Source organism: Diuraphis noxia, unplaced genomic scaffold (assembly GCF_037042655.1).
Source record: "Diuraphis noxia isolate RWA-SAM2 unplaced genomic scaffold, SU_Dnox_SAM2 contig0005, whole genome shotgun sequence".
Taxonomy (NCBI): domain Eukaryota; kingdom Metazoa; phylum Arthropoda; class Insecta; order Hemiptera; family Aphididae; genus Diuraphis; species Diuraphis noxia.
Window position 1 is genome coordinate 32429979 of NW_028301715.1, and position 12444 is coordinate 32442422.

The following is a 12444-nucleotide window of genomic DNA, read 5'->3' on the forward strand; positions in this document are numbered from 1 at the left end:
GCAAACAGATGGTTAATTAAGCCATAAGAAGGTTAGTTTAGGTTAGGCATCTAATAACAAAAAGAAGTAATAAACTAATAAGTAATAAATGTATTATCTTATTAACATCTTGAATGTATAGCAAGTATTCTATTATAGATATACCGATATACGGTATGCCATAGGTACTCAACACCTTATTACCTTAGGGCATTTTATCATTTATTAATGATAAAACTAATACAATTTATTACAGTGAACCCAATATAATTTTAGATATCGAACTAATAAATATTAGTTTGAAAAAAAAATTATTGGACTATTAGAGATTAGTTTAAAATTATTAGACAGCAAAATAAAATTCAAAAATATATATTTTAGTTGGTGCGCTAAAATCATTGTTCAACGTTTAAATATATTCTCCAATGATTACAGCGAACTCGAAATAGACCCCCAGTCAGCGTCAGCTGACCTTGAAACAACTAAACATCTGATCGACTTCGGTTGGATGCATTGTGTTCGTTATCATCGTTTAATATATTATTATTAATTATTCAATTTAACATATTATAGAATATAGATATTATTTTTGTCTTATATGTATATATATATATATATACATATATTATATTTAGGTGTATTTAATTTGTAGACTTGTAGACTTTAGTAACGTTTAGTTTGCAAGTATGTATTGCTGTACAATTAATTGCATCTAACTATAAAGTATACAGCGATGAACGAGCGACCGGAGAATATCATGAAAGCTTATTTCATTGTTTTCCTGAAATTTTTTATCTTTACCATTTTTAGTTTCACAAGTGCGATCTAAGTCCACTATCTATTCTCGTATTTGTACTTCATAAACCTAACCGTGCACAGGAAAACGCCATTGAATCGATCATATTATTCTGTTAGTTCTTATAGAATTGATGTATGTATGCATATTCATATCGTCTACTTTCAATTTGAATTAATAACATGGTGAGTTGTAATGATAGACCACAAATACTTTATTTTTCTTTTGTCTTGTTCTGCTGATTAAATGATCAGAAAATTAATAAAATACTATGTAATAAATTATAGTATCATTGTTATTTTTTAATAACTGTCATACAACTGTATGGACTATTATTTGGTACAGTGGACAGATTTTTTTATAGTATTATGAGACATGTTTTTAAGAAATACGATTTATGGTAGGTACTAGTTGTATATATACTAGTGCCATATTAGATATAGCATTATTAATTATACATGTTATCATTGTTACTATTATTTTTATATAAGCCACACTAACTAGTTATGTTATTCATTATTCTGAATAAAAATATGATAGTGAAGTGATAAACACGTAAATATATTATTTTTCAGAACAAATAATTTATTGATGGTAAAAGAGTTAATGGAAAATCACATTAGATGACATTAAATAAAATGGAATAGCAATAATATGTTTTTCTGAAATTTATATATTTATTGTTTCTTCTTTACAAATTTCAAGTCGTATCAAAGTTTAAACGGAACTTTAAACTGAACATTTTGTATTTGATGTTGGTTGCCAACTATAATGTATGTTTTTATATATTATTTTATAAATTATTGGTCAAAGTTGTAATTTTAGGTTTTTATTGTATTTCAGATAAAGTATTAGTAACAAAGAATGTTTAGTTGGAAAAATGATTGCTATGGAGGTAATGGAGCTATTCACATCATTAGAATCCAACATTCCTAAAGAAGTAGAAGTTGTAAAACACAAATTTCATGAACAATTCAATATTGGTAAACAATTTAAATATGCCTAAAACAATTTAAGTACAAATTATTGATTAGAATTAATTTTAATAAATAGTAAAAGAACCATGGCTGTTAAATGGAATGTATGATTATTTTATGTCAACTGGATCACAAAGAGCTGTAGAAGTATTAGTAGCTGTCAGAGAACCACATGACAAGTATCTGTTTGATAGGTAAATATTTTCATTAATCAGTTATTTATAAATTAAAAAATATAATTTTGACGTGTTATGTATTTAGGCTTGTTGATGGCTTACGTAGTACAAATCGTCTTCAAGCACTTACATTACTGGGTCATGTAGTAAAAAGACAACCAACATGGTTGATTAAAATTACTAACCATCATTTACTCAAGGAATTAATAAAACTTTTAAAGGTATAAATTATTTATTTTATTTAATTAACTGACTTATTATATTAAATATGAATTATGGAATTTTTTTTCCTAAGATCTTTTGTTGTGGTTTTTTTTATGACTTTCTGATTACTGTGTAATATGAAATATAATAGACAGTATAAGAATTATACTGCATAGAAATAGCGTTATTATAACAAAAAACACAAAATATCAATATCAACTTTTAATGCTGTAGAAGTACTTACCATGAAAACAAATAATAATAAATTCAGGGATAATAATTTCTTCGGCACTAATTATTATTAGAACTGTTATTATTATTATTATTATTATTGAAACTAATAGCAACCATCTATAAACAACAATTTCCATCATAAATCTCAAAATATCTGAGGACCTCCAGGGTTGGGCTTATCACTTTTTAACTTAGCCTATATACTGTCCATAAGTCTAATATATCTCTGTACCAATTTTTTCACAATCGGTTCAGCCGTTTAGAAATGTGTTAAGGACATACAAATAGACAGAAATCCATTTTTATATAGATTATTAACTGATTGAATATTATTTAAAGTTGACCCTATGAACTAGTATAACATATTATACATTAAAACCTTCCCATAGACACGACCAAACCTTTCTTTATAAAAGGACAATCCAATAAAAATATAATTTTTAAACTTGTACTAGTAATTCCTGAGATTAGCGTGTTAAAATTTTTAACTCTTCAGCTTTATAATATAGTAAAGATAAAAATAATAATAATATCATGTACAATTTTAATTTGGGTGTAGAATACATTCTACTTTGAAAAAATTAAAAAGTTCATGATTACATGGTTGCCACGGTTTCTGGAAACCTGGAAAACCTGGAAAAGTCAGGGAAAACATGGAATAGTCAGGGAATTCGTATGAAACTCTGGAATTTATATTTCAAATCGTAATTTATATTTTCCCTAATATTTCAATGTAAATCATTCATTTCGAAAAAAAATACTTTACTTTATTGATAAAAACAATATGGAAAATATGGAACTTGTAAACAATAAATTAGGTATTCCCTAAAATTTTTAAAGCATATCCATTGTCAATTTAAATTATTATTTAAAAAAAAAAAAAAAATAAACGGTGTTAGGTATATTAAACTTAAAAAAAAAAAATCAAAATTTACTCTTAAAATATATATGGAAAAACATGGGAAAGTTATGGAAAAGTCAGGGAAAATGACAAATGAAATATTGTGGCAACCAAGGATTACATAACAAGGTTAAAATACGAGCTTAGAAGGGGTGGTTATTTGCTAGACACGTCATGTGGAAAATTGGGTGGTTACAAGTTTAGTTAGTGGCATGTAATAGGATTGCAAAGAGAATTAAGTTTTGTAAGAAGTAGGTCTTAAATGATAAGTTTGCATTCACTCTTCTGTCAGCTAGTGCTTAACATTTTTGCTGTTAAACTATTTATGCTCTGAAATCTATATACGCAAAATAAATTTTTTTTTAAATCTAAATGTTGAAATCCTTATTATGATCTAATTATTTAAATTTAAAATAATATAAGCCAAGGTTTCCTAAAATTGAATGGTTACTAGCAAATGATAATATTATAAAGTACAGGAATGTAATATTACATCAGGAGTGATGAAATATTTAATCAAAGGTAGTGTAGAAAATTTGAATAATCATGTTCAAGATGTTCAATATCTAGTACATAACCTGCAAAAGAAAGGAAACGGCATGGAACTGTTCTAACTAGGAATCACTGTTTGTTGTGGGCGAGACCCTTAACACTGAAGAATATTCAACAATTGAACGCACCAAAGGGCAATAATTAGCTTTCAGAGATGTTTTAAAATAAAACTCAGATGCAACACATTTTAAATTACACGTTAGATATATATTTTATTTGTTAATAATTTTTTTTTTTCAGTCTGAAAATGAAATAATTACTATTACTAGCGCTTTACTTGCTCTTAATGTACTTTTGACTGTTATTCCTGCACTTATTTCTTCGTTTCTACCAGATATTTTTGAAGGATTTAGGTATGTATCATTATTTTATTTACTTACTTTTGTAAATAATAAAAAAAAATTTTAAACTAGTCGTTTGGCAGCCTGGAATACTTCTCAAAAAAACAAAGTTCCAGAAATTCATTTATTCCATCTTCAGATATCATTATATGTATTATTTGTTCAACTATATAGTATGTACCCTTGTTCATTTGTGTTATATTTAAAGCAACAATATAGCACACCTGATTTAGTTTTCACTCATACAATTAAAGTAAGAAATATATTATGAATTATGTTAATTGTGTATTTGTGTATAGAACTATGATTCATTTTTTATTTAGCCCATGATAGAAACAATGCGTATGCATCCAAGTTTAATTGTGAGCAGCAAAGATGTGGAAACATCAGCTCATAGGTAAAGTATATATTTTACATTACATTATGATTTATAATATAAGTTAAGCGTCTTCTTCAACCTACAGCTAGGCTTGTCATTATTTGCGGCTTGCAATCACATCAGAAATGTAGCATGTATCTTTTTTATTTTGAAAAAATTAGAACATTTATAAGTCATAATTTAACATTTAAGACATCACTATTGAGTGAAATATAAATTAAATTATCTACCTACATATTATAAATGTTGGCTGTTGTATTTAATTTTCAATCATATTAGATATTTTGGAAATAAACTTCTGTTGTGGATAATACAACTGAATTTTTGGAAAAATACATGTTTTTACTACAAATGCAGCCTGCACGTTTGTAGAAAATAATATATGGTCTGCTGCATATTAAGGTTCAAGAACCCTAGTATCTTAATTACTTTAAATAATTATAAGATAGTATCATAATTAATTTTAAAAAAATTATTAACTTGTTAAATATTGCCTATTTTTATTTTTTACTAGGTGGAAAAAAATGGAGCAACATGATGTTGTTATGGAATGTACAAGATATACTTTATTGGAAAATGGGGATAGAAATTATCAAAATACTTCAACTTGGACAAATGCAGGGTCAAATTTTTCATCAGCTCTCGGTAATCTATAATTTATGTTACCAAACATGATATTTAACAATTCATTATATTTTTTAATTGCTGTTATTATTTATGACTATTTTAGACTATAGTGAAGTACAGTATTGTAATCATTGGTAAATAAGGATATAGATAGAATTTGGGATTTACATAATATGGAATTACTAACTGAAATTATCAAATTATAATCAAAAAATAATTTACTACTTATAAACTAAAATATATTAGCTCATTTTAATATGAGTATGAATTAATTTAATTACTTTAATTATGGTTCATGGTTCATGGGGATCATTAGTAATAATAATTCAATTATTCAATAAGTGAAAAATCTGGCAATTTTAGGATGTTCGTCAAATTATAGTGTGTATAATATCAGGGGTAGCCAATTTGTCGCTCGCGTATAATTTAAAAAAAAAAACAATTTTTACTTGTTAATGATAAAATATGATGGTATTATAAAAACTATAAAATGTATTTATAAACATTTTGGCCCTTGATATCATTGTATTTATCCATGTGGCTGTGGACATATCCACGTTGGCGTCCCCTAGTGTATATTATAATAATTCTTGTATATAATGAACATGTAAATCAATCATTTAATTTTTGAGACACATTTTTCAACTTGTCTGAAATATGTTTAGAAATTTTAAAATCAAGTATTGGTGCAACTGGAGATATTGTTGGTGTTAATAGTATCAGGGATAATGAATTATGGAGTCCAATGTTATATTGTGGTGAATTTGATAAAGATACTGTTAAATCTGTTCCCACTACTCCAAATTTACAGGTAACATTTTGGTGTATAATAATTAATTACTAATAAATGTTAATTAATATTTAAAAAAAAAACAAACTTATAACTGTAGTAATTATATTTCAGAATTACTATAAACCATTAATATTCAACCATAATGAACATTCACCTCCAGAAGCAGCTGTAGAAGCTACACCAGAAACAACTCCTATCAGGGTAAATATTTTTAAAATTATTGTTATGCATATTGAGTGTTTTAAGCTGAAATTAATATATTTATATACCAATAGTATTCTCATAATTATTACATTAATCAAAATAATAGTTTATGGCATAAATTACACTGTCATTGTGAAATGAATTTTTTATTATTATTTTTTGCAAATTAACATTATTAATATTTATATATACTTATAATTTGAATATTGGCTTTGCCATAGGATTAATTTTATTGTGAGTTATATATTGCGCATAAAACTATAAATTTCTTTTCAGATTGATTTTTAGTTTTTAAAACTTGTTTTTGATATAATCATAAAAATATATTTAAAATTTGGTTAGTTTTCTACTTTTTAAACATAATAAACTGTTGGAAATTAAAATACTTACTATTACTTTTTTTTTTTTTTAATACTTGTTTTTGTACAATTTGTGACCTTTTTAACTTCCACTGCTTAAAATACTAAATAACTATTAAATTTAAATTTTTAATTTCTTGGTTTATTTTATTTATTTTTCATAAAGAATAAATGTATTTATTTAGATGTAATTATTTGATCTAATATTGAACAATAAGCTATACTTGAATGCTTAAATTGAATTAAGTGTTGTATTACTTTATTATATATATAAAATCATAAAAATAAAAAATTCATGTACAGGAAAAAGACTAAAGTGCTCTAAAAAACTAGAAAATTTTCTTAAAATTATATTTAACATTGAACAAATTTGTTTTTTATTATTTAAATAATTCTTTGATATGATCTTATTATTCGTCTTCTATATTATTTTAACTCAAAAAATTGTATGGAGAAAAGCATAATTAATAGTATAAATAGAAATACAGAGAGACAAAATAAATAATATTTTATTTTATTCTTTTGTAAAAAAAAAAAACGGGTAAATTGGTAACCTACATCTATTGTACTATATGTATTATGTGTATCTCGTCATTGAGTAAGTCACTGTATTCATAATTTATGTGTTAAATTTGAATTAATTTATTATCTCTTTGCATATTTACTTTATAATTTGCAACAATTTCCATTTCTTACTATTTTTTTTTCTAAAAACATTAAAAGTTAAAAAAGAATAGTACTGGGGTTTTTACTTTTGAACTTCCTTCCCTCTCCCAAGATATTTACTAGATTTACAAAATTAATACATTACCAGAATCTTAGACACTAAAAATGTTAGTTATAAAATGTTTCTCATGTAGAAAAATGATAGAGTACAATTATTACTGGTCCATATATAAACTCTGTATGTTGTTTGATTTTCATTATTTTTAGTATTATTATTATTTTTATCAATTTTATAAATTAAGTATCTTTAAAAAAAATAATACATCTTATATTCTATATGGTAGTTGAATATCTTTCAACATTTTTTCTTTTACTATCGCTTCATTTATATTGAAAAATATATGTATTGTGACTTATTCCAAAAAATGTTGAAAGGATGTTTTATATCAACAATCGAGGTTGCCATCTATAAACTCGACTGTAGTCAGAGCATTGAATTCATTTGGCATAGACAATTTACCTAGACGTAATTCATCAACACCAAATTCTCAGCCTAGTTCACCATTGAAAAAAGAAGGGTTTATTTTTCCTACCGAAGATTTCCAATCACAGTCACTTGTTCGTAGAGTGGACAAAATGATAATGGAGCGTAATCAGGTAGAATTAGGATATATTATCAGAAAAATGTGATAACAATTTTTTTATTTAATATATTAAAAATTTTTTTTTAAATTAATTTTTAAATTTAGGATATTTTTGAAAAATTTTTCAGATAACAGATTCAATCAAAGATGAAAATAATGTACGTTCTGAATCAAAACCTATTGCAGCTCAAATTCAACTTTCAAATAATCCTGAAATATTACAAGTACTGCACTACTAAATACTATATTAATATTTTAAATATTTGTATGTATTAACAAATGATTAATATTTAAAAGACTGGAGATGAAGATATTATTGAATGCGATCAACAGAGTAATGGGTCACCATGTCAAACTTATGAGGGAGGATTACATATGCCTGATTCTACTTCATTAAAAGAATTTGTAATGAGTGTTCGAACACGAAGACGTTATCATAGTCAATGTACTCCAGAGAAAACTATAAATGTTACTGGTATAATAATATATATTTTCCTTAAATTTTTAATAGGTTTAATACATTTTTTTTTCATGTATAATATAAAATGGAATTTTCATTTTAGGACAAAGTACTGATAGCAGCCCTAAAAAGGGACCGGAATTTTCATTACTTAGTGTTCGAAGAGCGAATTCATGTCCTGAAATTAAAAAAACTAATGGGAGCAGTATCTCTTCTGGCACTTCACCATTACAAGAAGAAACCGAAGAGGATCATCATGGGGATAGTACAAATATTAGCAATGGCCATGTTACTTCACTACCAGTAAGCTTATTATTAAAACTGATATCATTCATCTAAATTATTGCTTACAATCAACAACTTATTTTACAGAAAAAAAAATCAAAAAATGATATTGATATAGCTAAAGTACAGACTGTATCTACTCAAACAGAACATATTTTACCTTATGAACATTTGTTTTATAGCATATTTCCTGCTTATAATAATGATCAACATAATAGTAAGTTTTAAAATAGTTTTAATAAGATTGGTTATAATGTATTGTTGACTATCATATTAATTTATTTTAGCTACTAAAAATCAGCAAAATAGTTTTAATAACCAAGAAGATGAATCTTTATGTTTAATTGAAAAATATGTGCGCACATCGGCAATAGTTCTTAATCATCGCCATACAGCAAAATCTACTGATGATGTTAAATTATTGCAAGACCAAATCGCTTTGTTGACATTACAATTACAATTTGAGCGTAATCGTAGAGAAGTTCATGCTGAACGAAATCGTAGACTTTTAGGTAAATCAAGAAGTAGTCGAGCTGTTGATGAACATAATTCTGCTCTGGTGAGTAAATAATAATGTTTTAATAAAAATATCAGAATTAAAATGTAAAATTATTTTTATTACAGAAAGATCAAGTTTTGAAATTACAGGTTGAAATTGAAGATGGAACTTCTGCGTTAGAAAAATTGAGGCAAAACTCATTAAAACAAATTAAAGACCTTAATGAGAGAGTATCACATTGGCAAACTGAAGTTAGAACATTTTTATTATATTATATGTTATAACACTTAAATATGTAATTAATCAATTATTATATTTTAGTGTTCAAAATATCAAGAGGAAACTAAAGAAGCTAAAAATAAATGCCTAGCATTAGAACAGCTTTATAATGGGGAGAGAGTAAAGACTGCCGAGGTTACAAAAGTAAGTGTGTACACTTAAAATGTGCTTTTCTATAGGAAATTGATTTCATTATTTTCTGTTTAGCAATTATCTGAGACTAAAGCAGAGCTGTTCAACACTTTAAGTGAATTAACTATTGTGCAAGCAACAGCTAACATTAGTAAAGAGCTAAAAAATACAGTGATAAATTTACAACGTGAACTAGTCATGAGAGGTGAGATGCAATCTCAACAGCGTGATGTTGTTTCTCATGTAAATGCTCTTAGATATGATGCCAGCAATGCTATGTTAAGTCAAGAATCATACAAACATAATATAAATGGTATGTGTTAAGTAATACGGTATTACTTATAAACAAAGGTAGATCTCAGGTTTGCTGGGCTCCCAATCTACCCTTAAATTAAGTTCTTTTCCGATTTTGAAGACTCCTCTTTCCTTTTAGAATGTATTAACTTAAATGTCCCTACTTAATTAATAAATTCATATCACTTTTTATTCTTTGCTCAACCAGTTATTTTTAAAACAAACTAATCACCTATTTGATGAAGTAATTCCCAATATATTATATTATTTCATTTGTTTATAAGTAAAATTTCATTATATTGTTTCTTACTGTTATTATTATTGCAGCTTTTTAGTTTCTACCATATTTGCAACCTGAGTGCAAACCTAATTTCCTTAAATAAAAAAAAATTAATAAATATTTTTGTTATTACTTTATTAGAGCTTCAAAACATGTTATACCATAAATCTGCACTGTTAGAAGCATCAAATGCCCGTATTGCTGATTTAGAGTTGAAGTTAAATAATCAGAATGCTTATATGCAAAATGGTAAATGTGAAATAGAAAAGGTTAAAAAACATTTCAATGAAAAATTATCTGAAATAAAAGAAGAATGCAGAATTTTGAAAGAAATACAATACCAAAATAAAGAATATAAAGAAGAAGGAGAATCTAGAAAAAAGTTTATAGAAGAACTACCTAAATTCAGCGCTGACTTAGTTATGGTGGACTCAAACACTTCAATGAGTGATCAAGATGCAAACTTTAGGCTTAGTATGATGATGGCCGATAGTGATGGCAGCTGTGACAACATCCCCGTTATACCTACAACTCCAAAGTAAATACCAGTTATAATAAGTGTTAATAAATAGTAAAATATTAAATAATAAAAATTTGTTGTCTCAATAAAAAACAGTTGTATAATATCATTAGAAGTTCCTGACATTTTTCATCTTCAAGTATTATTTTTAAAGTTTTATAAATTAACTGATACAATATTATTTATATTGTTTTTTTATTCTATTTAAAAGATTTGTTTTAAATCAATGTCGACTATGTCGTATCAATCATTTATATTCGTAATAATACTAAAATATTCTGTTTATAAATACAAACTCTTATTCATACAGGTTTATTATAAATAAATCCTTATAAATTAATTTTAGGTAATGTTTGATCATTTATTTATAATAGACCTAAAAGCAATTGAAATTAAATATTTGCAGTCCATTATTCTAATACTGAAAACAATTAATCTTAGTAGAACATTTAATATTTAAAAAAATAATTAAAGTTGTTGCTCAGAAAATTTGATTTAAGGTGTAACTTCATTGATATAATCTATTTTGATATTTTTCAGGTAAACATTATGATCTCAATGGTACTGGATACTTAACATCATTTATAAAAAAGATTTAAGTGTACTGTTTAAAGGATATTCAATTAAACAAAGCTAACGTTTTTGTTGAATAATTATCTTCATTAATTATACATTTATTTTTCAACATTATTTTTTTTGTGTTTTGGCATTAGTAAAATTATTTCATACATTATTTTTACTATACATATACACATAAGTGCATGGTATTCAATTTAAGAATTTGTATTATATAATAATAATTATATATTATAAGTGTTTGATTGATTACTGAATCGTTGTGTCTAACCAATGAATTTAATTATTGTCTTTGTAGGGTTTGTACATAAATGATTCATTTTTATTTTTTATATTGATTTTTATTTCCATTATTATGAAAAACTATCATTTAAAATGAATAATCAATATGCACTTAATGAAAATGAAATATTGTAAATGAAGAGTTTATGTATATATATTTTTTGTCTGTGTATAGTATGTATATGTGTTAAATGACTAATAATGTCAATGAAAAAAATTATTGTTCCAATATGTGATTTGTAAATGTTTCATAGTTAATCAAAATGTTATGTCTTGTGGCCATTTTAAACATCTATTTTAACAAGACAAATTTTATTATATTTTAATGTATAGAATGATTTCAATTAGACATTTTATTCTACAAACATTGCATACATTTGTGCATAAATACATAATTGTTAATGTTTAAAAAACAAATAACTTGTCTGAAATCTATTACTATAAATGTATTACATTAATATTAATGTTTCAATAAATGTTATTTTTTTATGCAAGTTACCCACTTCACAAGTTTTCATTCAATTGTTATCGAAACTTCTCCCTGTGTTACCTTTGATTTGATATTCTCATTTTATTTTGGATAAAAAATATTTTTAGATAACTTATGTGTTAAGTTTGAATTCTCTAATTCAGTGGAGATAAATCATTTCAAAAGAAAAACAATTCTGTGTGTAAACATTATTTAAAAGTGTAATATGTTGCGACAGTGGCGTTATTATGTATTATATTATGAGGATATAGCCAGAGACATTTTTTTTAAAATAACCTTAATTAAATTCCCGTAAGCACTTGACTAAAAAATATGTTAAGATTTTGCAATCAGAAGTAAGAATTCATGGACATTATCATTGTTAAGATTTTTTTTATTTTACAAATCTAAAACTACGATACCTCAACAATTATAACATTTGAGAAAAAAATTCCATTATTATACTATTTACTTAATTTAATTAATAGTAACGAATCAATATAATACTATGATCTATGAAATTGAACGGTGAGGGG

General features: G+C 25.2%; 1 protein-coding gene across 3 annotated transcripts; it reads left to right on the forward strand.

Annotated features, from left to right (window-relative positions):
- Nucleotides 1-600: 600 nt before the first annotated feature.
- Nucleotides 601-11271, forward strand: Tsc1 (tuberous sclerosis 1 protein hamartin). Of its 3 annotated transcripts, XM_015519643.2 has the most exons (22): nt 603-960; nt 1351-1548; nt 1619-1758; nt 1829-1946; nt 2014-2149; nt 4060-4172; nt 4233-4413; nt 4484-4557; nt 5054-5184; nt 5832-5977; nt 6071-6160; nt 7624-7845; nt 7961-8056; nt 8130-8307; nt 8396-8595; nt 8665-8794; nt 8865-9136; nt 9202-9327; nt 9398-9499; nt 9563-9800; nt 10203-10599; nt 11122-11271. In XM_015519643.2, the coding sequence occupies exons 3-22, from the start codon at nt 1656-1658 to the stop codon at nt 11123-11125; spliced, it is 3057 nt and encodes a 1018-aa protein (XP_015375129.2). In that variant the 5' UTR covers nt 603-960; nt 1351-1548; nt 1619-1655; the 3' UTR covers nt 11126-11271. The 3 variants fall into 3 exon arrangements, with proteins under 3 accessions (XP_089084950.1, XP_015375131.2, XP_015375129.2); XM_089228824.1 differs by lacking the exon at nt 11122-11271 and having other exon boundaries at nt 601-960; nt 10203-10603; XM_015519645.2 differs by lacking the exon at nt 7624-7845 and having other exon boundaries at nt 602-960.
- Nucleotides 11272-12444: the final 1173 nt, after the last annotated feature.

Coding starts and splice junctions, on each gene's coding strand:
- Tsc1 (XM_089228824.1), top strand. CDS start 1,656: ATGATTGCTATGGAGGTAATGGAGCTATTCACATCATTAGAATCCAAC. Junction 5,978..6,070: donor CCACTACTCCAAATTTACAG/GTAACATTTTGG, acceptor ATTATATTTCAG/AATTACTATAAACCATTAAT. Junction 8,795..8,864: donor TAATAATGATCAACATAATA/GTAAGTTTTAAA, acceptor AATTTATTTTAG/CTACTAAAAATCAGCAAAAT.